We start from the raw sequence: 27,917 nt of genomic DNA, 5'->3' as shown, positions 1-27,917 counted from the left end.
TAACTCCCAAAACGTTTAACTGAGTTTGTGTGATCTCTGTATCCACTTTCAGTTTTATACAAAAGAAAATTTTAATCTATATAAGTTTTATAAGTGCTACCCCACCCTCCCACACAATAAGTCAGATATGAAACAATCAGTGACTTTAAAATTCAAAGCCTTTATAAATGACAGATTTATCCTGAAGACCTCATCTCAAGCCTTAGATTTCCAGCTGGACAGCTCTACTGAACAAAGTTGTCAAGTGTCTCTACATGTGCATTTGAAAAGTGTAGCATCTTTCCGTCCAATGAATCGATTTCAGAACAGCCTGCAGCCTGACAGATGGTCATGCACTGATACATCAAAATCCAGATCTGAACATATTTACCGTAATCTGAAAGCAGAGGTGGTTAGAAACTAAGATTTACTCACATTTACTTGAGTAACTTTTTGAAAAAAATGTTTTTACTTTTACTTAAAACTGATTCTCTACCCACTGTGAGTGACTTCACTGAATGAAAAATAAACAAGTTTTAACCAAAAATTCACCAGACACAAACACACACCTGTTTTTGTTAAAGTTTCATTAACTTTATATTGAAATAAATTGATTTGGAAATTGATTTTGCTTTTGTCTACTTTTGCTATATGCTATTTAATAGAATTATTTTCATTTTGGTCCATAAAATATTCCACTTAACTTTATATTTTGGTCCATCTGATGATGTGATTTTTAAATATTAAATGATTGATAATTTGACCAGTTACTCACTTCAGTAGACTTTCTACCAAATACCTTTTTACTCTTACCTGAGTAATTTCTTGGATGGCTGCTTTTTACTTTTACCACAGTAAAAGTATGTTGAAGTATTGCTACTCTTACTTGCGTAAAGTTTTTGTGTACTCTGTCCACCTCTGGGTGTAAGTATTATGTAGAGGGGAGAGGTGGAGAGTAGTCTACATCTGCAACTCTTCATGTTGACATTTTTCATGTCAGCTTCTCGCGTGACACAAACAACACCAACATGCGAGTATCTATATATCTAAAACAGGATTATTTACCTTGACGGAGAGACTCCGGTCTGCAGAAACGACCCGGTTCCTGGTTCCCAGATGAACAGTTCACAGAGAACAAGAACCCAAAGCCCAAACAAGAAACTAATTCGTGGAATGCACAAAACTGGCAGAGGAAACGAAGGAGGGGGAGCTTTACTGGACCTCTCCCACAGACACACACCAGTCTCTCCCTGATAAACACATTCTCCCCCTCCTCACACACACCCTGCTGGCTCTGAACAGAGAAGTTAGGGAGGCACAGCGTGGAGCGCAGACAGAAAACAGACGAAGAGACCACTGACTGTCCAATAAAAGGTAGGAATCACCCATACTGTACTTTTGATGCATCATTAGATTGTAAGTAGTTTGGAGTTTGGTGGTTTAACAAATGACCATTACAAACAACAGAGCAGAACTACGACCGGGAAGCAGCACAGATCTCTGTTGTCGTTTAATCAGCGTTCATCTGCTTTTTAAAATCTCTGTCGTGTTTGATTATACACCTACAGACCTTGCATAGAAGACGTGTTTTTGATTTTTATTAAAACATATCAAAATACCTAATGTAGTTAGAATAAAATCCTTCTAACTCCAGCCAAACTCATTAAATTGACCCTAACTCAAATAGTTAAAGTTGTTTCTATAATACTGAATATAAATCTTACTTTATCCAGTTTGTTAAGCAATAGAGCTGCTCAGTTTCAAACTAAGACTGAATATAAATCTAGCATTGTTCTGCAGTTCTTTCTGTAACTTTCTTAAAGTTGCAGGATGTAAGTTTTATTAAAAAAAAAAACTTTTTTATTTTTTTACATATCTGTTGAAAGTGTCTGTATGTCATAACAGTATGGTATGAGTCAGATAACCTTTGAAAAAAACTTCATCTCCTCTGTCTTCTCCCAGCGCTAACTAGAAACAACCAATCAGAGCCAGGAGGCGGGTTTTACTGCTGCCAATCACAATCTCTCATTTCCTGCCCCTCCCTCCTTGCTGCTCTCTACTAAGCACAGCTTTTCCCCATCAGCAAAGCCTGTTGTGAATGCTAATGCTAGCTGTAGGCAGATAAACGGTTTTCTTGAAAAACTAAGTTGTTTCTCCACCATTAGCGAATTTAGCAGCGAGTACATGAAGTTGACCCACAGTGCTTATTCCCTCCTACTAGTTCTGATTGGTTGTTTTTGATCGGGAGCGGTGCATTTCTTCATATGTCAATAGTAACTCAGGGAGGAGATTATATTGACCTCCACACTCCAGACCAGTAGGTGGCGGTAAATGCACCTTGAGTTGGTTTAGACCGCCATTAAAACCCAACAAACAGTCTTAACAAACAGTCAAGACATAGTGACAGTTTTAACAAATAAAAGGTATATTCTTTATAAAAGTTATGTACTTCAGCTTAAAAGCTTTACTTGCATAAAGCTGTGAATGGTCTGATTAACATTGTGTAACAGCGCTTTTGCCATCAGCAGAAGATGTCCGTGACTATCTCCAGGGACTTGAGTGTCCAGGTGCTGGATGATCCGAACAAAGTGAAACTGACTGACAGACAACAGCAGCTGCACGAAGCCATACAGAAGGGCGAGCCCAAATGTCTGGGGGTGAGTTATTAGCTATATTTACGTCTGTGTTCAAGTTTGTGTTAGCCTGGATGGTATCTTCTTCTTCGATAAGCTTCTTGGCGTCGAACTCTATGGTCGAACTTACATAGGTCACGGGTAAACGTTCTCGTTTGACGTAACACTTAGCTGACATCCATCTTGGCAGGCAGTTGCTATGGAGTTGCTATGACAACAATAAACAACTTACAAGCTTGGAACTGGCTCTCGCCTTCTTCCTGCCTTATACACAGTATAAGTGCATTACTGCTTTTACTCAATTAAAATTTTTGAGTACTCTACCCACCTCTGTGTAATACTAAAATAAACATCAGTGATATTTACTGTAGTAATTACTGGCGAACAAGCAAAGTTAGCTTAGCTAATAGATTTTATTTGGAAGCTAAGTCTGACATGTAGCCTACATGTAAGATGAGTGGCAGAAAAAACAAACAAACAAATCAGCTATCAAAAGATCGGATCCATCCATCAGAAATGACCCATTCTCATTCAGCTATTATTTACCACAAAATGGAGTTCATGGTGTTGGAACAGAATCTGAGTAGTTCTAACCAAATTTGGTCAGAAATTGGATTGGATTAGCACTGAAACCGAAAAGGAGCCTCACCGTTCTTCACAGATCCACCATTTTCCTGTTGGGTAGTATGCCCTAATACAAAAAGCCCTTTTTTAATCCAATTTCAAAAAGCCATTATACTCTCTTCTTTTTCAGTTTCCACAATGTTTTGTGTGTGTTTTCGTTGTGTTTGTACCAGTTGAGCCAAGTGATGCTGGGGCTGATGGTTATGATCTACTCACTGCCTCTACACTTCATTGAACACACTCATGTTGTCAACTTTGGTGTTCCCTGGTGGACCGGATTAACAGTGAGATGTTTTGTTTGTGTCTTCTTATGCAGCCATATTCAATAAATTTGAATATTATTGAAAAAAAAAATCAACTGAGTATATTATATAGATTATTTACATAGCAGCTGTGGTTACATTAATTGTGCAATTTGACATTTCAAAAATAAATGTACTTTATGCCTATTTCGAAAATTTTAAAGTTGATTAAAAGTTGGTGTTTTTTTTACCCGGCTATTTCTAAATGGGTTTATTTTTGGAAACTGCTTTGGAAACACGTTTTTTTGCAGATGATCAACAACCAGATGTTGCCACTGGCGTAAACCACGAAGAAGAAAACAGAACAAATAGCATATGAACAAACTTATTCATATGTGATTTTAATTGTTTCTTATTTAATAAAAACACTGCTGTTGTGCAATTCCCCTGTTGAAAAACTTAATTCAAATAATAAGAAACTTATAAAACAATGACTCTTATTAAGAAATTTAACTTTATCTCATAAGCAGACGCCTTTTATATATTTTTTTACTTTAGTTTTTTGTTGCAGCAGACATTTTATATATATAGCATTATTCTTCTATTTATTTTTTAATGTAAGTTGATATTACTTGATCTTATTTGTTCGAAATAAATAAAAAAGAGAAAAAATACACACAAAAAAACAGAAACATTGGAATTTCTTTGATATTCATAGAAGTGTTTTGTGCACATTTATAACAGAAATGCACCTAGATACTAATGTTTCCACGCCTTTGTTTCTGTTAATTAGGACAATCTTTGTGTAGAAGCTGATGAAGTTTTTCACTTTGTGTTGGAGGTGGAATGTAATAAATCTACCTGTTTATGTTCTCAGTTCATTGCAGCAGGATCGATTGCGATGACGTTGGATAAACACTTCTCAGTGAAGATCGTAAGTCTGCGCCAGGCGTATTAAAAATTGCATGAATTTTAAATAACATTATTTATGTCATTGTTTGTATCATTCTCAATATGTATGTTATTTGCATATATTTTATATTGCAAAATCTTACCAAAACTGTTGCATAGTTTCTGGTGCAAATATCTCAGTTCACTTGAAATAAGACAAAAGTAACTGAAAAGTAACTTTTCAGCAAGATATATGTTTGCTTTTAAGTCAATAATTTTTGATTATAGGTAAAGTTTGAGTTCGACTGTGAGATTTTTTTCTCTTAAAACAGGAAGTGTCTTGTTATAAGCGAAAATATCTGCCAGTGGAACTTGAACTTCTCTATCTATAGTCAAGAATTGTTGATTTAAAAAGTTACTTTTAAATTACTTTTGTTTATTTCAAGTGAACTGAGATATTTGCTCTAGAAACTAGGCAAAAATACTCATACATCTGTGTTTTTCTTCATCAACATGGTCACACATTTTCTTTTAAATGCACTTTGGTTTTATTGACTTTATGAAAATGCCATCACCGGCTCAACTTAATCTGAGTCACCAAATCCCAAAACATTTTCCTAGAAGTTCTGGGATGACCTGATTAGCCGTTTCAGTTTGTGCTTTTCTGATTCCAGCTTTATGCAGAAAGTGAAATATGCTTTTCCAATCCAGGTGCAGGCGTGTTTGGTAACGAGTGTGGCAGCTATGGTGCTGTCAGCAGTGGCTGTGATCATCTACTCTCTGGATTTATACAAACATACGCTGCCGCACTGTGAGATGACGACAGAGCCCCTCTCATATTACCCATTAGACCCCTGTAGGGACAAAATCAACGCCACGGTTAGTGTCTGCTTCTATTTATGTCACCATGTTGTGAATTTCCTTTGTGATTTTGTTCCATTTTTCATACCTGACGTATAATTACTCTTACTTGAGTAAAATTTCTGGATTCTCTGCCCACTGTGAGAAACTTCGATATATGAACAAACATGTTTTAACCAAAAATTCACACCTGCAGTTTTTGTTAAAGTTTCATATATTTTATATGGAAAAAAATGATTAGGAAAATATTTATTTTGCCTGATTATGTTATTTATAGGAAATATTTGGTCATTAAAGTACCAACATTGTCACATGATTTTATTTTTTGGGCCGTCTGATGATGTAATTTTTAAATAATTGATGTTTTGATTTGTTGCTCATTACTTGAGTAGACTTTTTACTAAATATGTTTTTACTTTAGTAATTTCTTGGATGGATTCTTTTTACTTTTACTTTTAAAATATGTGGAAACAGTTCTATTATCACTTGAGTATAACTTTTGGATACTCTGCTAACAAATCATTAGCTTGCCACTTTAAAGATGTGGAAAACACCACTAAAATAATTCAGGAAGACATTCTAGAAATGATAGGAAAAAATAAAAATATAATGTTTAGTGAGCTCTCACTGTTTCTGCATTAGCGTAAGCCAGACTGTGCTTTAAAAAAACGACGGTATTACAGAAATGTATTTTCTGCTCCTTATTTCCTACAACAGAAATTCTCCAAGGGGTTAAAGTCGTCTCTGCTTTTCTTCACGTTAGTGCAGGCAGTCCTCTCTGCCGTATTCTGCTGGCTTCTCTACAGGCAGAAACACATCTTTTCACAATACGCAGTAAGTGGTTATAATTTGAATTTGTATATTCTGTTTGTCTGCTAGCATGTTTAAAACAGGAAATCCATGTTGCTATGAGGGTAGTAGGGATGGTATATATATTTTTATCAATCTTAGAATGGAAAAAGTGCAAAATCATATCCCACTTAAGATACAAAATACATTTTGCTTTATGTTAAAATAAATATGCATATTCAGTTTTTATATATTTAAAAGAAATGTATTCTCATCATTTTTTCAATATCAACAACATTCTCTTATGAAATATAAATATTTGCAAAGAAACTTCCAAATTTCTAGATCTTTTTCAATTTGTAATACAATTCTGGACATTTGTGGACTAAATTAAACTATTTAACTTGCTTGATTGCTTGTCTTAATAATAAAGCAACCAGTGGTGTATCAAGGTTTTCAAATGTATGCGTAATTGCTCTCTAGTCTCTAATCATTGACTAGAGAGCAATTGCACCTCAAAAATTTAGTAATGTTACCCGAAATTCAAAAATGCAAAAAGCATTCATATTTGTTTGGTTATTTAAGTATTATTAGGCTACAAAATTGAAGTGTATTGTGTTCCATTGTGTTTTTCTTAAATTCTACAATTTTGTTTTATTTCTGCCACTTCCTTTAGTATTTTTTTAACACTCCTCAGCACATTTGGCCAGCTGATTTTACTGCTGTAGGTGCTTCTCTTACCTTCCAGAAACCACTTGCTGCATTCTTTTTGGTTGTGCAGGAGGCTCCACTACTGCTTTTCAAAGATGTATGTTTGTATAATTGCACATCTTTTTGCAGCCATTTTTATGTACAAGTGTAAACGTTGAGTTGGGGGGCGTTGCCATTTGTATTTAAAGAAACAGAAGCCCTAAAATAGCTCATTCTGAAAATAGGAAAAATGGAGCAGACTAAAACCTCATTCTCCAAGAAAGATTTTGTGCAAAAAATATAATGAACATGTTTTGTATGGAACATATACCTGCCGTATCCTGTTCAGGGAAGCTTAATGGGCCACCTTTAAATCTTGGCAGGATGCTTTTTTGTATATTGTCTGCCTCGTATTGTTTTTCTGTCAAAGTTAGAGACTCTTTCTCTTATGGAGAACGACCCTCCCCACACAACACCAAGATTAAAACAAAAACAACACTATTTTATTTATTGTAATCCTTGTGGGTTTGCAAGTGCAAATGTTAATTCTCTCTCTCTTCCTGTCCTTGCAGGCTATCAATTTACTTCCTTCCAGGCTCAATGAAACAAAAATAATGAACGGAAAGTGAAGCTGATATGATTATCCAAGTGCAAATGTTCTGGCTGTTTCTTGTGCCCACAAATGACAAGTTTTCTTGATCGCTTTGATCTGCTTAAGGAAACTCTGTTTTCATCATCTATTTTTTTCTCACCTTTTTGTGAAACGTTTAACACAGATGTCACAAACTCTACTGTTTTAGCGATATATCAACCAAAATAAATTACCAGTTTCTGTTAGAAATTACCAAGACAAGCATGAGAATCAACAATCGGGATTTTTTTCTACTGTAATAGATTTGTTACTTTCTTAATTTCTTATTCTCTGGTTTTACTTTTGTTTACTTTTACAGCATTCTCTGTTTTCAGTCACAGTTTGAAAAAATGACATGGAGTCAATAAAATTTGAATTAAAGAAAAATTTGGCACTGGCATGAAAACGATGTAGAAGGTGCACACGTTTTTATTTTGTTGCCTGTTGTATAACGATTAATATGAAGAGATCAAACACCTGGTTGCAAGTTGCCTTGTTGACGGTAATATTTGCTTTTGTTTCATAATTAAAACCCACATTTTGTACGTTTTTTTTACTTCCATTTGAGTCTCTAGTGCTTCTAAAAAAAAAAAAACAACCAGCTGTTTTCTGGCAATAACTTAATGTTTGGTGTCCGGAAAATGAGTCATTTCAAAAATCCTTGTGAATGTAAATCAGCAGCACTGTCCGTTACCTAGCAACCCCATTGAAGTCCAGCCCCATTTCCTAGCAACCCCAGCAGAGCCCAGGCCCGTTACCAAGCAACCCCAGCTGATTTCCAACACTTTAGCATAATGAGTCACCTTTAAATATTTTGGCAAACAAAATGTGTCACTTTGACCTTTTTTTTTTAGGCCTGTGTGTTTACCGTTTTGAAAATCCTGTATCTTCTACCTGCTCCTTTTTGAACAACTTATGTAAAATTGCATGTCAATGTGCTTGATAATCTGTTTTATTTTTACATTTTTTATTTTGCTTTTACGTTTTGTCTACTTGAAATAAATAAAAATATTAATTACAGCTCTCAGTGTGTTATTGTTTCAGCAAATTGCTGTTTTTTGAGTATAATCTCCAGTTAATGATTATTCATTTACTAAATCAACAGCTGATTAACCCGTTTAATTGTTTCAGCTGTAGTGTAGTGTAGTAAATGAAGGCCCAGCGGTCCGGTGTGATTAGCCTATCGGATGTGGGAGGGGGGTGGGGGACAGAGATTTATCCTCCTGAAAATGGCTGTCCTAATCCGTTCTTAGAGGATAGAGGCTTAGTTGGTCCTCAGCGTAGAAAGAGCGCAGGAAACCTTATAAACAATCTGGACGATCCAGCGATCCAGACTGTGGAATAATTTAATTTATACATTCCTCTCTGGGTCACCAGCTGCTGAATGATTTGAAGGAGCCTCAATGCTTTAACTGAGTATTTCATTGGAGTCGGTTTTGCCTTTTTAAAAAATAATTTTACATTTAATTTATTTGCTGAATCAACAGTAGAGAAAATGAAGGACCGACTGGCCCAGCTGAAGGAGGTACGTCAATTTTTATTAAGATTCAAAATGAGCAGAGAGACACTTGTTGAACGGACAGACATGCCTCTGATTCACTTTAAAACTTTAGTTAAACTGAAACTAAACCTGCTGTTTTATACGTTTTGATCATTTCTGTTTGCTCATCCTTAGTTTTTCAGACATTATACAGTTGAGTGGTATTTACATACACTGAATAAAAAGACAATTTTTTTCTATATGTCTGAAGTTAAATTTGACCAAACCTTTTTTTTTGTTTTATGTTAGTGAGAATTACCTAAATTATTTTCTATTTCCTAATAGAAATATTTGCTATTTCCATTTGCGTGCCTCTGCAAACTGCAATCTGATTTTTCATTTATTTTTTATGCTTTGAAGTAATGGCTTCCTCACTGGGTGGCTTTTCAGCCCAGTTTGATTGTGGATAATGACTCTGTCTGACCAGCTTCAGCTGAATCTTCACAAGGTATTTGGCTTTTGATTTAGAGCCAATCTGCAAATTTTGGACCAAAAATATAATCTCTGGGACACAGAATCCGTCTGAGGTTTGGGCATTCCCATCATGTCTGTATTTGCATTTGTTTGAATGGATGGAAGCCTCACAATTAAGCATCTGGAAATTGTTCCAAAGGATGAACCAGATGCAATATTCTCTTCCTGTTTTGGCTGATTTCTTTTGACCTTCCCTTTATGTCAAACAGTAAAGCGGTGTGTTTAAAGTCTAACCTTAAAAAACATAAACAGGTGTTTCTCCAATTAACTCAAATGTGTAGGCTAATCTATTGGAAACTTGAGGAAGGAACCCCAAAAGGTTTGGCCCAGGTTACACAGTTTGAAAGACAATTGTACTTTATACTGACAAAATATATGTAAACTTTTGAATTCAAGAAAAGTTACAACAAAATCTAAAAAAGAATATTCTCGCCAGGTTTTCCGACCTGTGACTGACCTGTGACTAGCATTTAGGTCATATAAATAATTTGGGTAATTCAAAATGACTTTAAACAAGAAAAGCTTGGTCAGATTTAACTTCAGACAATCTGAAATAAATAGATTACAGATGGTACATGGTACAATGTAATAAAATGAATCTGAGATTTGTTCTCATGAAAATAGTAAGTACACTCTGCATACAAGGCTGCTGAAAAATAGTAATAAAAAACAGAAGCAGAATTCAATTCAAATATCAGAATTTTGACTTTTTCTCCGATTTTGAACTTTAATCTCAAAATTCTCACCTTAATCATCATTATTTTTCTCTGAATTCTAACTTTAATCATTTCAGATTAAAGAGTAAATCTGAGATTAAAGTTTGAATTCTGAAAAAAACAGTTATTTTTTGTGGCGTTAATCCTCTTCCGTAAGGTTTTGTGCTTTCTGTAGAGGAATTTAATCTTCCCGCTTTTTAAACATGTTCTGAACAGAAGAGTGATCCTGGCGGTGACGACATCCAGGTTCCCGTGGAAAACGAGGCTTTCATGGATGACTTCTTTGCACAGGTACTCACTTTCTCTCTTTCTGTATTCATCTATGCACAGTCATCAGCTCAGATGTGTGTGTGTGTGTGTGTTTGTTTCAGATTGAAGATATTCGCACCAGCATTGACAAAGTCGATGAGAGTGTGACAGAGATTAAAAAACTCTACTCCTCCATCTTGTCGGCCCCCACACCTGACCAAAGTAACTGTTTCCAAAGCTCAGAATGTTTTAATTAATTATCTGTAACTAAAACTTTTTCATCTGTTTTTGACTTTGAACTCAGAAACTCAGGATGATGTTGAAACTCTCACCAATGAGATAAAAAAGTCAGCTAACAACGCAAGAAACAAGCTGAAGAGTCAGTATTTATGCTTCCATTTTACTTACTTCTGATATATTTTAGTATGTTTCAGGTTGTTTTAAATACATTTTTCTCCACCTTATGTGTGTGTCTGTGTGTCAGGTATTGAGCGACAGCTTGAGTCAAACACAGATGAAAGGGCCTCTGCAGACCTCAGGATACGCAAGTCACAGGTCAAACAACGCCAATCTGACTTTTCACAGTCAATCTAACGTAAACATTCAGCATTATGTAACATTTTGTCCAAGAAATACTTTCCTACTTATGTATTTATACATTATCTACTGCAGTTATTACATTTACAGAGACTTTTTTACTGTTGCTATGTAAATGTTACTTTATTAACGCAGCAACCAATTATAGAAATGATTTTTTGTTGATAGCTCAAATATTATTAACTTATTGGCATAATTTTTGTTCTGACCTTAATTATGAAAAGAAAAAAGAGGAAGTAAAACTAAAATGCAGAGATTTAAATTCACGAAGCTCTTTGCGCTGACAGAGCAAAAAGAAAATTATAAAAGAATAAAGTACGGTATCCATTTTGCTCCCTGCAGCATGCAATATTGGCTAAAAAGTTTGTTGAAGTCATGACAAAATACAACGAGGCTCAAGTTGACTTCAGGGATAAGAGCAAAGGACGAATTGCCCGGCAGCTTGAGATCAGTAAGTACTCAAAACAAAATCTCTATTTTTTTATTGTTTATTTACTATCAATGTTGCAGATTTGTTGCTGTTGTTGTGCTTTTTGGAAAAAAAGATTTTTGTCACCTTCCTATAATAATGTCACAAGTAATTTTTATGCCAAAAGTGATTTTGCAAAAAAAATAAATAAATAAAAAAAAATAAAGAATTTAAAAAAGTACAAGTTCTATGATAAAGGTTGTTGTTTTTAAATCTATCCATTGTCTATAACTTCTACTTCCTGCAGAAAATAGATTAAATGCAAAATTATCCCCATTAAGTCATTAAAGTATAATATCTGATTTTAAGAGCAATAAATTACATTCTATATGTTGATACAGACCCAAAATGTCAGGATTTAAAAAAAATAAAAAACTCAAATAATAGGGGAAAAAATATCATTTTGAAGTTGCTAACCTGCTGATTTAAAGTAAATTAAGGGAAACTGTTCAATTCTACTCTCTACCCTGTTTTTCTAAACTGATAAAGCCGGTGCTGATCAGATGGGTTTTATTGTAATAATCAGTAACAGTAAACATTCTAGTTTCTGTTTTTTGTCGTATTTTTGGACTGACACAATTTTCCTTTTATATATTTTAACGTACCCCAGCAGGATTAGCTTGAAAGTTGAAGTTCAGTGAATTTATAACAATGTAAGAAGATCAGATTCAGCAACATAATAGTAGTAATGCCTTCTGAGCATGCTCAGTGAAGTGTCTTTCTATAGAAATAAAACATAAACAAATAGAAAACAGAAGGTTAAGTTAGCTTTAAGTAACCTTATGTAAAACAATTTTTAAACAAAACTGTTTCTCATTGTAGCAGGGAAAAAAACAACTGATGAGGAACTGGAGGAGATGCTGGAGGGGGGAAATTCAGCTGTCTTCTCTGCAGGGGTAAGATCTGAATATAATACCGGTCAGTTATTCACAACAAGAGGTAAAAAAATAGACATGTCACTTACAAAACACCAAAATGGCAATGCCATTGAGCTATTCCCAACAATAAATAAAAAATGGAAAACTGTGGATCTGTTTTGTGATTCACCATCTAATGTTAAGGATCTCAACATTACCAAAACCCAAGGGGACTTTGCTTGTTTTAAAACCAGTAAAATATTTATTAGTCTTTGTTTCTGTCTCCTTCTGCAGATCACAGAGTCCAAGATTAACCAGCAGGCCCTGAACGAGATCGAGGCCCGTCACAAAGACATCATGAGGCTGGAAAGCAGCATCAAAGAGCTCCATGACATGTTTGTTGATATCGCCATGCTGGTGGAGAACCAGGTAAACATGGAAACCAAGACATAATAAAATAATCAATTCTAACCGGCCATTAACAAGCCTTATTGACTCTACAATAGCCTCTAGTCTATTGACCCTTTGCAAAGTGAGGGACGGGAGTATTGAACTGAGTGACTGAAATTGTTTTCCAAAGTTGTTTTTACCAGTTTATTCATGGCTTCTTCTTGTTCGAGTGGAGCTAATTTGTCTGTGATGTAACACACCTGGTTGGGGCTCATAGACGGCGGTATTTACAAAAGTTTGAAACACCTAGCTTAGAAACCGACCCGTACCTCCTCCCTCCTGACGCTCCTTTACAGGAGCGACGTGTTGATCAAATTACCGACTTTGCCTGAATTCAGACCACATTATTAATATCACTATGTCATAAATAGCGCTTCCCTTTACACCGGAGAAGCCTTAAAAACTTGCAGAAGACGAGACGCTAACAAGTTTTTTCCATACATGCTAGGCTACGTGATGGTGGGGTATTGTTTCCATGGTTACTAATGGTTAGAGGCGTACCTTCTCCATAATACTGCCATATTTGATACCTTTCTGATCACACTTACTTATTAAGTTTATAAACGTTTATCTTCTTACCTTGTGAAAAGTGTTCGCTGCAAATCCGCAGTTTCACCGAGGGCTGACAGTCACTGCTATCCATCACCGCAGTATCTTTCTGCGTTAAAAGTGTTACACAATAAAATGACAAGTTTGGTTTTCACCATTGTCTGTTTGTGCAGCCGACCACGCAGCACCATTGTGGCCATCTGCGAAATCAACTAAATAAAAGCGTTATTATGCTACCATTAGTGCGTTTTTTAACAGGCTTTACAGGAGCGAATAGGTTGTTTTGATGTCCGTCATGGCGGAACAGGCTGAGTTTCGAAGAGTGACGTCATGCGCAAAGGGTCAATACATCTATCTGTCCATATTCTTCTCATGATTCTGTATTTTTGTTTTTTATTATTATTTTATGAGTTAATACAAAAAAGGTTTAATTTTCTAAGCGCATAACAAGAAATTCATAGTCACATGACTATCCAATAATAACCAATGACGTGTGTAGTTTGACAAGAAAAGAAACTTAATTTAATCAATTACAAGCATTCCAGTTTCATGCTGGTTATCAAGCAAAGCAGTCAGTTCACTTGTTATCGAGTCTTGCTGTTCGTTCTCCTTTCACAGGGCGGGATGATAGACAGAATTGAAAGCAACATGGATCAGTCGGTGGGGTTTGTTGAGAGGGCGGTGGCAGACACCAAGAAGGCTGCCAAGTACCAGCAGGAAGCGCGCCGGGTGAGTTAACATCCACAGAGTTCAATCTTTTCCTGATTAGAAACTGTAAGCAGGAAACAATCAGATAATTGATGACAGCTGGAGTTTACTGCTGAGTTGGAATAAAGTCATTATGGGGATCAGGGCGGCTTCACTTGGTTGATATTAAAGTTTTTTTTTCTAAACATCATGATGTTTTCATGTAGTTCATAAAGAAAAAAGTCCAGAGAACAGACACGATGAGGTATGTTCTTACCCTGGTTTTGTAGAGTACATCTCAAAATCTGTAAAATTATTTGGCCTTGAGTTTGACACGTGTGCTGCAGAGCATTAACCTCTGACCTGGGATCCCCTTTGCAAACCTACAGACAATACTACCAAATATGTAAAGAAATGTCAACTATTAAATAACTATTATTACATTAATTAACTATAAATGGTATTAGACGGCCATGTGTTCTGTGGCGGAAAATTTAATTGTCAGATGATATATTATAACTTTATTAACCCCATTCCTCTTTCTCCAGAAACAAATGATGATCTTCTGCTGCTGTGTGATTCTGGCCATCATCTTCGGCTCGTTTGTCTACAGTTTCATCAAATAGCGGATCTGTCTGAGTCTGGAAACAGAAAAGAACTGTTCAAATGTGGCCATGGATTCTTTTCAGTGTCGTGTGGATCTGAGTCAAGATAGAAAGAAACAAAAAATGTATTTTAAAAAAAGATTCTGTTTTCATTGTAAGCTTAAGGCAACACTACAAACCACATTAGAAATTTCAGTGCAGTGTGAACATCCATAGTTAAATAAATGGAAATATAGTCAGAGGAAAACCTAATTTCTGCCAAAACCTAAAAGTTTTTCAAAAGTTTTTGGTAGACCGATTCTGTGTAGTTATATTTAATCTATATTTGAAAACTCAATGGACGTAAAAAGTACAATCTGTCTGTGATTGTGTTTTATTGTGTACAACACAATAAAAATAGCATTATGATGAACTTCTATAAAATATTTCAGTTCTCTTAAGAAAGCAGAAATCAGCTTTTTCAATTTCATTTCAATTCAACATGGAAAAATCTGCAAAGCTATGAAAAGAATCAGGTAAAATTAATGCTGGGGCTTTAGCTCATTAAATTACTTTAATTACATAGATTTAGTCCATGAAAACCCAATTAACCATTTAATTGCATTTTGTTTTCTGGTATGCCTGTAAGTCAGATGCTCAGGCGACAGTGATGGACGATAAATAGCTTCTCTTGGCTCACTGTAGGTTAATTTTTGCTCCAAAAATTGCTGGAAAGGTTTATTGTTGCGTTCAGGATGTGCAAACGGGAGTTATAGATAAAATAGCATCTCAATCCTAAACATGTTGCAGCAGCGCAGACGTCTCCAATACTAATGTCAGCATCCATGTTTCTGTAGAAGTATTTTTTCAAATAAGGTGCAGGAATGATCAGAAGTTTCTGAAAAAACTGAAAGCTGATTTGATATAATCACACTTTGCACCAATCTGATGGTTGAATAACTTAAATAATAAGCTAAAAACAACAAATATATTTGCTGTTGAGGTCATATGTTTCCTTATTCAAAAACTTACCAGCAAAAAGGGTTTTTGAATTGAAAATGATGCTTGTTTTGTTGATATAATTTCAGTTAAAATTTGTTTTACTGCAATCAATTAATTACAGACTCTACTTGGAAGCACATTGTGGCAATACTTATGCTATTAACTGCAGTTAATGAAATAATTTATATTGCATGGATAACAACTATTCAAAATTTTTTTAGTTTGTTTAATGTGAGCACACTGCAAAAACACAAAATCTTACCAAGAAGTTTTGGTTTAATTTCTAGTGCAAATATCTTAGCACACTTGAAATAAGACAAAACTAACTTTTAAAATATCTTTTTAGCAGTAAATATATGTGCTTATTTTATGTCAATAATTCCTTAATATTGCAATAAAAAGAAGAAAAAAAAGAAAAAAAAGTAATAATTCCCCTGGCAGATTATTTCACCTGTTTGCCATGTTTTTAGTAGAATAATCTGCTAATGGAACTAGAACTTTTCATCAATATTAAGGAAATATTTACTTAAAACAAGATCCTTTATTTTACTGAAAAGTCACTCAGGAGTTAGTTTTCTCTTATTTCAAGTGTATTAAGATGTTTGCACTGGAAATTAGACCAAAACTTCTTGGTAAGATTTTACGTTTTTGGAGTGCACTTAGTGGGTGAGAGACACTTATAATGTATGGAATGAAAATAATTGTAATTTAGAGTGTGTTCATATTTTTTAATATTCAGGGTTGTTTTTTCTTAGATGACTGTGACATTGCCTTGAGGCTCTTTTTTTAACAGCTATAAGTTCTTGTTTTGTGTGTTTTTATTACAAAGCTGTGTATATGACATCATTTTTTAAAGTTTATTTTATAGTGCTTAACGCTGCTTCTTAAGAAAGTTTATGGCAGCCCACTTGGCGGTGATGATTGACTTGTTTATGTTAAGATCTGACCATTTTGAGCTGCATATTAGGGAGAAGCTAAGCTTTTCTGAAGTGTAAAACAAGCCTTAATGGACTGGCAACCTGTTCAGATGCAAGCCTATTCCCATGACAGCTTACTTACATAAAAAAGAACATTAAAGTAGCCTATTTGATGTAAAATGTATGTAGTGAAGCATATTGGGCATTATTCAACATTCATCATGGGTCTAATTAATATTGGCTGTTCCAAAATTTAGTTTTTATTGAAGTTTTTTTAGATTTTTGCCATGAAACTGTCATTTTTTTTGTTATTGTTAAGCAGTATGAGTTTGTATCAGTGTAGGAGAATAAATTAAAATTTATTTGTTTCTGTTTCATAGATTTGTCCATTTTGTTCACAAATAAAATATATACACACACCGACCATCATTTTTGTTTGTCTGACCTATGATCTACGAGTTTTAGTTTCATTTTAGGTTCTAACAGAACAGAAGACCCTTACTAGAAGACCTGGAGGACCTGAAGGGCCTGCAAGATAAAATCAAATTTAATCAAGCGATTAGGCTAAGATTATTGATAGCTAGAGATTAAAAACACAACTGTGGAGAGCTTCTGCATGTTTACTGACTTTTGGGTGGTCTTCTAAATATTTATTGTTTAAAATTACATTTTAGTGTTTCGGTTTTCAGACAAAAGCAGCACAGCGTGGTCTCTGGCTTGCCGTAGATCAGATGTACCTATTTGAAGGACAAGCTTCTTCTACCAATCACAGCAACCATGCAACATTTGCCAGCCAATGAACGGTGGATGACAGAAGGTGCAGTTGCATTTCCATCAGAACCACCCACTTCCTTGTTGAGCTGAAGCATGACTGTTGGGATGTGAGTCTTTGGCAGTAGTGACAGCTCACTGAGGCTCTGAGTCCACTGGATCACGGCTCCCGTCCTGAGGAGACCCGCTCTCTGTTACCATGGGGGTAAGCACCGTAATACGCTCTGGGTTCTGACGTATTTTAAGTCTTATTTGACTGAATGCAATTTTTACTGGATAATAAGGTGGTGTGGACGGTGTGTCGCATCGTCACCTGGTTGGCTACCCTTATGATTGATATGTTGTTCAATCACCCAATAAAGGCGTTAGAACCTAACAACCAATAGGATGCAAGACGTGGTTTCAAGTGTGGCGTTATTGGTAGTTTGGTAGGTTGCTTACGCCCTTATTGGGATAATTGTCCAATCAGAATTCACGTATTTTATTGACGCTGAGCGTCACCGCTGTAAATCCAATGAGCTTCTCGCCTGCTCTCGCGTGATTGGTCCAGAACGAGTTTGTGGGTGGGATCTACTGTTGTTTTGTGATGGAATGGAAAATGGCGGCTGTTTAGAGACATTCATGCCGATAGGTTTTGCAGTTCTAGTTACACAGAGAAAGTGTTTTTCCTATGGTTAAGCTTGTTCGGATACAGGCATCTGTTGTTAAATAACCCGAGGATATGTTTGGGGTTCTATCGGAGGACATTTTGAACTCAGCAGACCAACACTGGCCCGGCTCGGATTAGAACAAAGCTTCCGTTGATCTTGTATTTAGAAAAACTATATAACTTATAATTCTCGCTAACTTCTAGACTATGATGTAGCCGAGTAGGACTACTTTTTTCTTTTTGCATCTTTTTAACCGCTTTGGTAGTTCACTGTAAATCAAAGCGGAATCAGCCAAGCTCTCTGTAAGCTCCGTTAGTTTAATCTTTTTAACGGGTCTTGGATTGCAGCCATTTAGGTCCATACGTTTTAGCGAATTGTTTACTACGAAAGAGCCATGTGGCCCTACGGTGCAGGTTAAAGGTCATCTATGGTGGTTCTTTACTTCTTCAGTGGAGAGAAGCCAGTCGTTCCAACTGAATATGGATGATTCAAAGCCTCGGTTCAGCAAAAGGCTGGTAAGTTTAATAATGCCCGTTTAGGTTCCCCAGGCCGCTATGTAATGAGACAAAGATTGAAACAACTCAGTGTAAACTAATGCAATTAGAAAAGGTTAAAGAACCCAACACTTTATAAGTTGTACAACTCACAGGGAAATCCCACAGCATGATCACAGGGCAGCAGAAGAGGCCCTCCATACTTGTTTTGAAGCAACTGATTGGACTACTCTCTGCCAGCCACATGGAGCCACATCAGTGCCATGACTGAGTGAGCGAATGACTATCTAAACTTAAGTGTGGACTGCACCATCCCCACCAGAACAGTGAGATGCTTCCTGAATAACAAACTCTGGGAAGGCAGAGTCTCTTCAGTCAGAAGCCTTTTCAGATTTACTGAGATACAGACCACTACAAGAGATCTTCCCTGCCAACAGCCATCACAATCTTCAATAATAAAAAATTAATGAGTTACAGCAACATTTAATTTCCCTCTGGGATTAATAAAGTATTTTTGAATTTGAATTTGTTGCTACTTGATAGTTTGTCCATTGTTCTTAGGGCTGCAGGAATGGAGAGCTGTGTTTTCTTTTTTTCTGGTCTTGGCCCTGGAAGAACTAGGCTAGACTCCATGGATCATATGGCAAATCTTTATTACTCTTACTGTTTTTTAAAGTTGTCGAACAATGTTATTGAACAATGTAAGCTGATGAATTCGGTTCAGAGATTGTGCATCAATGTCTGACTCCATTTAAGATCCATAAATATTAGCTCACTAGAACAATGATCAGTTGTTCCATTATTTTGTGGTGTACAAAAAAAATTCAGTTTTATGAAGTATTAGTAAAACTCTAATCATTTGAGCTCTGTCTTGGAATTTGGGTTGACTGTTTAACACCATCAAGTTTTTTTTGTTTTGTTATTTGTCTCCTTCCATACTTCTTAATTTGATCTATCCACAACAGCGAGCCGGTACTCGAAGGCGTTACCATGACGATGGGATCTCAGATGAGGAGATTGATGGGAGAAGGATGTTCGACTTGGAGGAAAAAGTCAGCAGCGAAAAGTTCAGTTCTGATCGAATCGTCCGCATGGAAGGAAAAGGTAATTAGTTGTGTTTAACTATTGTTTGGTGCTTTTAGCCTCACAATAAGAGACAGAAGCTTTCCTTAACAGTTTTTTTTATATATGTGCGCTTCAGTCCATTTTTGTATTTTTTCCATATTTCACAGATTTTACATACGAGTTTGTCCAGAAAGGTGGCCTGAGAGACCCGATCCTGTTTGAGAAGCCTGAAGGCCTGGGAATCAAGTAAGAACATTTCTGTTTACTGATTACTCATGACCTGTTAGCTTGGTCATGTGTTAGTTGCTGTTAGCAGCTCTTTGGTGCTAAGCTAACATGTCTTGTTAGCTTGGTGGCTAATATGACCTGATATTTAAACTAAACCTCAGCCATTGTATCACTTTGACTTTTGTGTGGTTCTGCAGGATGCCAGAACCCGATTTCAGTGTCAACGATGTCAAAACGTTTGTTGGTAAGATTTTAATTATCATCTTTGTTATTGTTTTTATTATTGGATGTTACAGCTTCATCTGGATAAAGCTACATGTCTTTAATTGAATGTTCTGCACAGAGAATAACTTCAATTTCCACAATAGTGAGAAAATATGGAAATTTATCTTTGTTCTTCATACATATGCAAAATATTTGTTATTCATGCATATGTTCTTCTATTCATCTGATATTCCATTCTTTATCCATACATCCTCATTTATTTATCTTCTCATCCATTTTTCCTTTTGTCCATTTGTCTTCTCATTCTTTTGTACTTTTGTTGTTTTGCCTTCTCATCATTTCATCCTCTCCTCAAACACTTTTCTTAAGGACAGTTTCCAGCTTTCTTCTCTGATTTGATCATGTGACCAACCACCTCCTGTCTTCTTCGTCCCCTCAGGTAGCAGACGCATGATAGACGTAATGGATGTGAGCACCCAGAAGGGGACGGAGATGTCCATGGCCCAGTGGACGCGTTACTATGAGACTCTGGCGTCCCAGAGAGAGAAGCTCTATAATGTTATAAGTCTTGAGTTCAGCCACACCAAGCTGGAGAATTTGGTTAAAAGACCAACCACAGTATGTTCCCTCTCTCCGTAAATATACTGACATCAGTAACGTTTTAACTTTCAATACATTTTTATTTTATTTTTCTCTTTCTTGTACACATAGGTGGAGCTCATAGACTGGGTGGACAACATGTGGCCTCGTCATTTAAAGGAGAGGCAGAGGGACTCAACCAACTCCATCAATGACATGCAGTATCCAAAAGTCCAGAAGTAAGTTCCTAGTTTCAATTGTTCATATGTGAGTTTTGTCTTATTTCATGTGTACAAACCAAGGGTGTTATAGTTAACTAAAACTAAAGAAATAACAAAAAATTTTGAAAAAACATTTTTGGTAATTAATGGGAAAAAACTGTAACTAATTAGAACTATGTTGTATAAAAGTAAAACATACTGAAATTATAGATGGAACAAAGTTTGTTTTCGTAGAACTGATGTGAAATTTACTTTTTATTTATTTTCACCACACAAGCAGTTTACGTCAGCTGTCGGCAAAGTACGGCACTCCATACTCCACCAGGTGGCGCTAGTCTGCGAAATGCAAAGCAGCAAAATTTGAGAGAAATGCCAGTCAGTTTGGTGTTCAACAATAATACATTTTTTCAAAACAGTGTCTTCTATTGAGTATTCAATAGAAAATCAATATACAATATTTGATTCTGCACATAAAAGTGAACCAAAGTATGGAAAAACTAAAACTATTGCTAGAACAAATAAAGTAGACAATATTTAGCTAATAAAAACTAGAAAACAGTCACAACAGGATAAAACTGAACAATAATGAAACATCCAAAACTATCTCATATAACCCTGGTACTAAGTTGCAAGTGACTATTTGGCAAGATATGGGAACTTGTTTTAAGTAATTAATTCCTTAATATTGATGAAAGTGTACTACAATATTTGCACTAGAAACTAGACAAAAGTACTTGGTAATATTTATTTATTTTTGCCGTGTTAGCTCATCTGAACTCAACCAAGCTGTTTATTCCTCAGATATTGCCTGATGAGTGTTCAGGGTTGCTACACAGACTTTCACATCGACTTTGGCGGGACGTCAGTCTGGTACCACATTCTCAAAGGGAGAAAGGTAGAAGACAAATGTTTTTATTTGGGTTTATAGTGGGAAATGGTGCAGTTTATTGTTTGTACTGATAATAATAAATGCGTTTGTGCTTTAGGTTTTCTGGCTGATCCCTCCGACGGATCCAAACCTGGAGCTGTATGAGAACTGGGTTCTGTCTGGGAAGCAGGGGGACGTTTTCCTGGGAGATCGAGTGTCTGACTGTCAGAGGATCGAACTGAAGCCGGGCTGCACGTTCATCATACCCTCAGGTACGTGTAGAGTACGTCTGACGCAGCGGCTCAGGAAGCAGTTCTGATGTTCGGCTTGAATCCTCAGGCTGGATTCATGCGGTTTACACTCCTGTGGATTCGATGGTGTTTGGAGGAAACTTCCTGCACAGCTTCAACATCCCCATGCAGCTAAACATCTGCAACATTGAGGACAGATCCCGGGTAGGTTCTGACACAACTCTATGAAATGTAAACAAAAGGCACTTTGGGTCACGGGTGTCCAAAGTGCTGCCAGTTTTATTTTATTTCATTTATTCATTTCTCTTTTGAGGAACCCAACTTCAGTTGAAGAATAATAGAGAATGCAGGTGGTTGATGCTGATTAGAGCTGGGGGATAAATTGATTATATCGATTAATCAAAATTTTCCTTTTTGATGGTTTAATTTTAGCAAAATGTGGATTTTTTTTTTCCACCCACGTGTGTTTCTGTAGCTCAAATTGTTTTACATCTTCTAATTAACTTGAGTTTAAATTCAAGTTAATTCACAGAAGAGATGATTGAAATAAATGCCAGTTTTTGAAATATATTTTCTGTTGTTTTTAATTTATTTTTAATAAAATTTGGAAAAAAAATGGGATCGAAATCGTATTTGGTGTGAAATAATTGTAGATTTTATTTTTAAGCCATGTCACCCAACTGTCATGCAGATGTAAACTTTTTATGTATAGTCAGGGCAAAATTATTACTGACAGAACTTTTTTATAATAGAAAATTTCAAGTAACACACAAAGTATTTGTGTTTTTATTACCAAGCTTTTATAATAACTAAAAGCTGACTTTGCTGCGGCCAAGCCATTTAACAATCAAATAAATCTTGTTTTTCTAACCGAGAATAAATTTGTTCAAAAGAATTTGAAAACTACATCCTTTCCTTTTAATACAGAAAATGTATTATATTATTTTAAGTTTTGAATCTACAAATCCCTTAATAATCTAAAAATTAGACACTTTTCTTGGCCCGAAAGCGTTTTTGACTCAACCGTTTTGCCACATGTGACATAAAGTTTGTACACCCCTGTTCTTGGTGTCGGCTGCAGGTTCCTGTGAAGTTTCGCTGCCCGTTCTTTTATGAGATGTGCTGGTACGTGTTGGAGCGCTACGTCTTCAGTCTGACGAAGACGTCCTACTTCACCGCCGAGTTTCAGAAATACTCACTGGGTACAGGTAAGAAACAAATGCATGATGAATACAGTTTCTGCAGATTGACTCTGGTTGTCTGCTGACCTTCAGTCAATATTCTGGAAGCTCGTTCTGCTGCCTATAATGTTTCTTTACATTAAGTGGAAAATGTCGCAAATTGAAATTACGAAAATAAATTTGCTTAATGGAAACAGCAATTTCAATAAAAAGTTTTTACGCTAGAATGAGGTGGTTTTCTTCAGCCATATCAAAACACCTTTTTCACATTGCATGAGTCATGTGATCAACAGCCGGATGTTACTACTGGCAGAAACGCAGAAGAAGACAACAGGAAGTAGCAGGAGGACAATACCGTATTTTCCATACTATAAGGCACATTTAAAAGCCTTTAATTTTTATCAGAAAATCGAAGCAATTTTGTGTGGTACGTGGCGCTCATGGTGCTGTCAAAATGTTTAGTTACGTTACAGCTACCGTAGTAAGGCGTGTTGCGGAGTAATGCCTACTGTGATACCTACTGACTTTTCTGACTGTTTTGTTTTCACTTTATATATAAAAAAGATTGAAAATAGACCACTCATTAACAGTGCACCTCATAAGTAGTAAAATACGGCTGCTGTTTTTGAGGTTTTTTGGACAATGTGCTGTCTCACAGCATCATCATGCACTTCATGAAAGTTGTTTCATTTGAACGTGCTGAATCAATAGCTCTTCTGTAAAATGGTCGACTACAATTTCCCCAAAATGCCGCTCACGTAGCCAAACCCAAGTATAATGGTTTGTTGCGCCAACGCCTGAATAAAGCGCGACGTCTCCTCTGATTGGCTCATAGATGTTGAACGCTAGCGCCACGGCTGAAATATGAAAAATCTGTTGCTGCCGTTATTTTAATAATTTGTAGAGTGAACAGGCTTACTGATGTATGATTTTAATTTAATTTCTTATTTAATGGAAACACAGCCACTTTTTCAGCCCTTATGCACTGACTGAAGCAATCTCTGCCTGATTCTGTCGTTTACATTCCCATCATCAGATCTGCATGTGCACCACAATGTATTAAACTTTAGCTATTCTTTCTGGATGCCCAACTTGTTGCTTTGCTGTTTTTCCTGACATGCTAGAATTTCTCTGATTAAAATCTGTTATCTGATTCAGAGGAGGATTCTGATAAGAACGAAGAGTCGGAAAAGCCTCCATCCAAAGTCCATTTGACGCCGCTGGAGCTGGAGGGGCTCTGGAGTTTGATCAGCAAACTGGAGGCGCTGCCGTCGAGCAAAAAGAGCGTCCCGGCCGGGATCCAGAACGCTTCAACACTCATGACGCACATCAAGGTACTTTACAGCACTTTGTCTTTACTGGTTGATATTTTTAATGTTCTTTTTTTTTTTGTTTTCAGCCTTTTAACAACTTTTTTTTCTCTTTCAGGCTTTACTGAAGGAACATGCTAATGACAACCCTAAGCTGTCCTACACTGGAAAACCGATTGTGAAGTGGCCACCCAGGGTAAACATTCATCTGAACCTGATCCAAACGTCCTTCTGGACCAAAACAGTTTCATAACTATTTACACTCTCATATTTTCTTTTGTGTCCTTTTATTTTTCCCATCACATTATCCTAAACAGTCATTTCATTTAGAAACACCTTAGGCTTAAAGTAACTTGCCTGTTTTATCTGGTCCAGTTTTCTCTTCCTGATTATTGATATCGGCTGATATGAAATGCTTTGATTGCGATGCGTTTGTAAAAAGATGTCTGTATCAATGCCTTCAGCGTGCAGACAGACAAATCTGGCAGCTACCCTTTATAAAATGATTAAATTACTTTAAGTGGAATATACTATAACTAACAATAATAATGTTAAATTTTCTTGGCTTTTCTGCGTCGTCCTCAGCCTTCGTGGTATCAGCCGCCTCCTCCGCCTCCACCGCCACCGGCTCCTCGTCCTAAACCGCCCTCAGCGACCTCCATGCAGCGATCGCAGAAACCCTCCTCCTCCATGTCCTCCCTGAGGCGCCGCAGAGTCAGGTAGCAAACATAAAATTTACTTTTAGGTTGGGCACAGCCAGAATTACTAAAGGGATGGGAGGAAGGGCTGGAATTTATGATTTAGTAAACAATTATTCTGATGATTAATCTGATAAACACAGTGTAGGGGTAATCTGGTGATTCTTCTTTGGATTAACCCAACTAATGATTACATAGCAAGAGGTGTTTTTTTTTTTGTTTTTTTTTTTAACTGAATTTAACCAGGTGAAACTAAAAATGCTCCACCCAGAACTCCTCAAGTTTTGGGTGGAGCACATTTACAAATAAAGATTTTAATTTAATCTTAAATGCTAAATGTTTATATTTTTGCAGTTTTGGTTTTAAAACTGCTCTGAGTGTGTTGTTCTTTCAGGAAATGGCCTTTTCTTAAGTTTGTTTACTCCAGTTAACAATTAATCAATTTCTAAATTATTTAATTATTATTTCAATAATCGATTAATCACGATTAATCATCTCAGACCTAATTGGAAGTCAGTACAGAGTCCTAAGCGTCTGAGGAAGGACTCCAGTGCGAACCTCTGATCATTCCTCTGATTCTGCGTTCAGGCTCCACTTCTTCATGAAGAGAATCCATTTTAACTTTCTTCCGTTTGTCTGCAGATGTAAGCGCTGTGAGGCGTGCATAAGGGCGGAGTGTGGAGACTGTAACTTCTGCAGAGACATGAAGAAGTTCGGAGGACCTGGGAAACTCAAGCAGACCTGTGTGCTGCGGCAGTGCCTCTCCGTAAGAAAGTTCAATGTTTATTTGTAAAAATGTAAAAAAAAAAAGTAGAAATGCGTCTCTTTGCTCAATGAAAATGTACTTTACTGTTTGCATGAATGTTGCTTAATAAGAAAGGTGAAAAAATGAATAAAATGTCAAATACATTTTTATAAATATTGCAAAATATCATCTAAAAGTACCAATAATGGGATAAAAGTAATTAATATATACATTTTATCCAATAAATAATGTGTATCTGCACCACATAAACCTGCACTGCTGCACCCCTGAATATTGTTTTAAACATTCCAGACCCGTAGGGGGCAGTGTGGTGTTATGCTCAGATCGCCTCAGCCAATCAGAAAACAGCCACAACTTCCTGTTAGGAGTTACACACTGCACCAGGAGGTTAATTTATATGGACAGATATAGGTATTAAACTACCTTTAATTAGTGTATTGAATGTAAAGTTAATAAAACACGACAACGTCGCTGCATTATTTGTCGCAGATTAAATCTGTTTGCTCATGTAGACACACATATACAAATATGGAGTTTTCTCAAATAATTTCTCCATTTTGGTTGGAGTCTTCATAAATGACAGTTTTGAGTTTGAGTAAACGTATAAAATGTATGCTAACACTTTATTTGAATGGGTGTGCATGAGACTGACATGACACTGTGATAAACATGAACGAGTCTTCATGAATGTTTCTGTAAAAGTCCGTAAATAATGACACTTTTAATGGACTTTTAATCCAACTTTTAGTGCAACTTTGCATTAAAAATGTCATTTATTGAATGACACTTTGTGACAACAGTCGTAAACATTCATGAAACCCCTTCATGTTTATAACAGGTCAGTCTTATGCAGACCCATCTAAATAAACTTTTACCAAATGGATTCGTTTTTCCCAGATATTATGCCAAAGGTATTATTAACAGGGTTTGTTGTCGTGAGTGAACTGATTTTTTTTTTTTTTTTTTTTAACTTTGCTGCCTCGTCCAGCCGGGCCTCCCGCTGTCTGCAGTGTGTGAAATCTGCAAGGAGCCGAACCAGGAGGAAACTGGAGACGCTTCCCTCACGCTGATGGAGTGCTCCAGCTGCGCTCAGATTGTCCATCCTGCCTGCCTCACGGTAAGCTGGGAACATTTGGTTTTGTTCGTACAGGTTCCTTAAAATCCCTGAAAACCATTTCATTTCAACTAGGTGTTTTCAAGGTTTGGAAAGTGCTTGATTTCTGTGTAAAATCCTTAAAAGTGCTTGATATTCAAACTGCAGTAGCCATCCAAGAGTAAAACCGTATTTGGTAAAAAGTGAGTAACTGATCAAATTATCAACCAATTTAATGTTTACAAATTTCATCATTAGATGGAGCAAAATATAATACTTGAAAAGTTTGATATTTAAAGGATGAAAATTAAAATAATTCATACAAGTAACAAAAAATAACTACATTTTTTTCTAAATCAGTTTCTTTCAATAAAAAAACTTTAACAGAAACTGCAGGTGTGTGTCTGGTGAATTTCTGGTTAAAACATGTTTGTTTTTTATTCAGTGGGTAGAAAATCCAGAAATTTTACTCAAGTAAGAGCAGAAATACTTCAAAATAAAATTACTCAAGTAAAAGTAAAAAGTACAGAGTAGTAAAAATACTACTAAGAGTAAATGTTTTCCAAAGGTTTCTCAGGTAAATGCAGTTTCTACCCAGCTCTGGTGCTGAGTTTCTTTTTAAACGTCCTGTTAGGTTCAGGGCGACGGCGTCGTGAATAAAGACCTGCCCAGCTGCTGGGAGTGTCCAAAGTGCGTCCAGGGCATCACCGATCGAGAGGTAATCAATATCCTAATCTGTCTTTAGCTTCATGTCACTTTGTTCGGTTTAGTTGCTCTGTTTCAGAGTCTTAAATTTATCCTGTGATGATTCACCTGTTCACAGTGTAAAGGTGACAGAGGCGATTCAATGGTGAGTCAGAAGTTATTTTATCTTTTACATTTTATCCAAATGTAAAAGATAGTGACGCCTTCAAATGCATTTATATTCCTTGAACCTTTTTCATATTTTTCCACTTTATTAGGATTTTAAGAGATAGACTCATAATGTAACTGGGATCAGTTGGAATGTGTGTCTAATTTAAGTTTTTGTAAAGTGCCTTTTGTGAAATTATTTGTTGTGAATTGGTGCTTTATAAATAAACTGAA

General features: G+C 36.1%; 3 protein-coding genes across 5 annotated transcripts; all 3 read left to right on the top strand.

Annotated features, from left to right (window-relative positions):
• The first annotated feature begins 1,249 nt into the window (after positions 1-1,249).
• On the top strand, positions 1,250-8,360 carry tmem176 (transmembrane protein 176). 3 transcript variants are annotated; one of them, XM_015022307.1, is made up of 7 exons: positions 1,250-1,353; positions 2,508-2,636; positions 3,410-3,520; positions 4,356-4,412; positions 5,081-5,248; positions 5,948-6,064; positions 7,282-8,360. In XM_015022307.1, exons 2-7 carry the CDS (start codon positions 2,511-2,513, stop codon positions 7,336-7,338), a joined length of 636 nt encoding a protein of 211 aa, XP_014877793.1. In that variant the 5' UTR covers positions 1,250-1,353; positions 2,508-2,510; the 3' UTR covers positions 7,339-8,360. The 3 variants fall into 3 exon arrangements, with proteins under 3 accessions (XP_014877793.1, XP_014877794.1, XP_014877795.1); XM_015022308.1 differs by having other exon boundaries at positions 1,252-1,353; positions 2,511-2,636; XM_015022309.1 differs by lacking the exon at positions 1,250-1,353 and adding an exon at positions 2,381-2,402.
• Positions 8,361-8,594: 234 nt separating this feature from the next.
• stx3a (syntaxin 3a) lies at positions 8,595-14,942 on the top strand. The gene is made up of 10 exons (XM_015022310.1): positions 8,595-8,865; positions 10,287-10,361; positions 10,442-10,541; positions 10,624-10,698; positions 10,804-10,874; positions 11,259-11,367; positions 12,208-12,281; positions 12,537-12,671; positions 13,860-13,970; positions 14,477-14,942. Exons 1-10 carry the CDS (start codon positions 8,836-8,838, stop codon positions 14,552-14,554), a joined length of 858 nt encoding a protein of 285 aa, XP_014877796.1. The 5' UTR covers positions 8,595-8,835; the 3' UTR covers positions 14,555-14,942.
• Positions 14,943-17,774: 2,832 nt separating this feature from the next.
• On the top strand, positions 17,775-27,901 carry LOC106939770 (lysine-specific demethylase 2A-like). The gene is made up of 17 exons (XM_015022311.1): positions 17,775-18,367; positions 19,312-19,450; positions 19,579-19,657; positions 19,837-19,883; positions 20,304-20,482; positions 20,576-20,682; positions 21,466-21,559; positions 21,651-21,804; positions 21,872-21,987; positions 22,865-22,991; positions 24,123-24,298; positions 24,393-24,470; positions 24,860-24,993; positions 25,615-25,738; positions 26,727-26,855; positions 27,466-27,549; positions 27,655-27,901. The coding sequence occupies exons 1-17, from the start codon at positions 18,332-18,334 to the stop codon at positions 27,724-27,726; spliced, it is 1,875 nt and encodes a 624-aa protein (XP_014877797.1). The 5' UTR covers positions 17,775-18,331; the 3' UTR covers positions 27,727-27,901.
• Positions 27,902-27,917: the final 16 nt, after the last annotated feature.

The sequence above is a fragment of the Poecilia latipinna genome, unplaced genomic scaffold (genome assembly GCF_001443285.1).
Source record: "Poecilia latipinna isolate Pla-1442-1.1 unplaced genomic scaffold, P_latipinna-1.0 Scaffold2977, whole genome shotgun sequence".
NCBI lineage: Eukaryota > Metazoa > Chordata > Actinopteri > Cyprinodontiformes > Poeciliidae > Poecilia > Poecilia latipinna.
The sequence above is the reverse complement of the archived record's forward strand: the minus strand, read 5'-3'. Positions and strand labels throughout refer to the sequence as shown.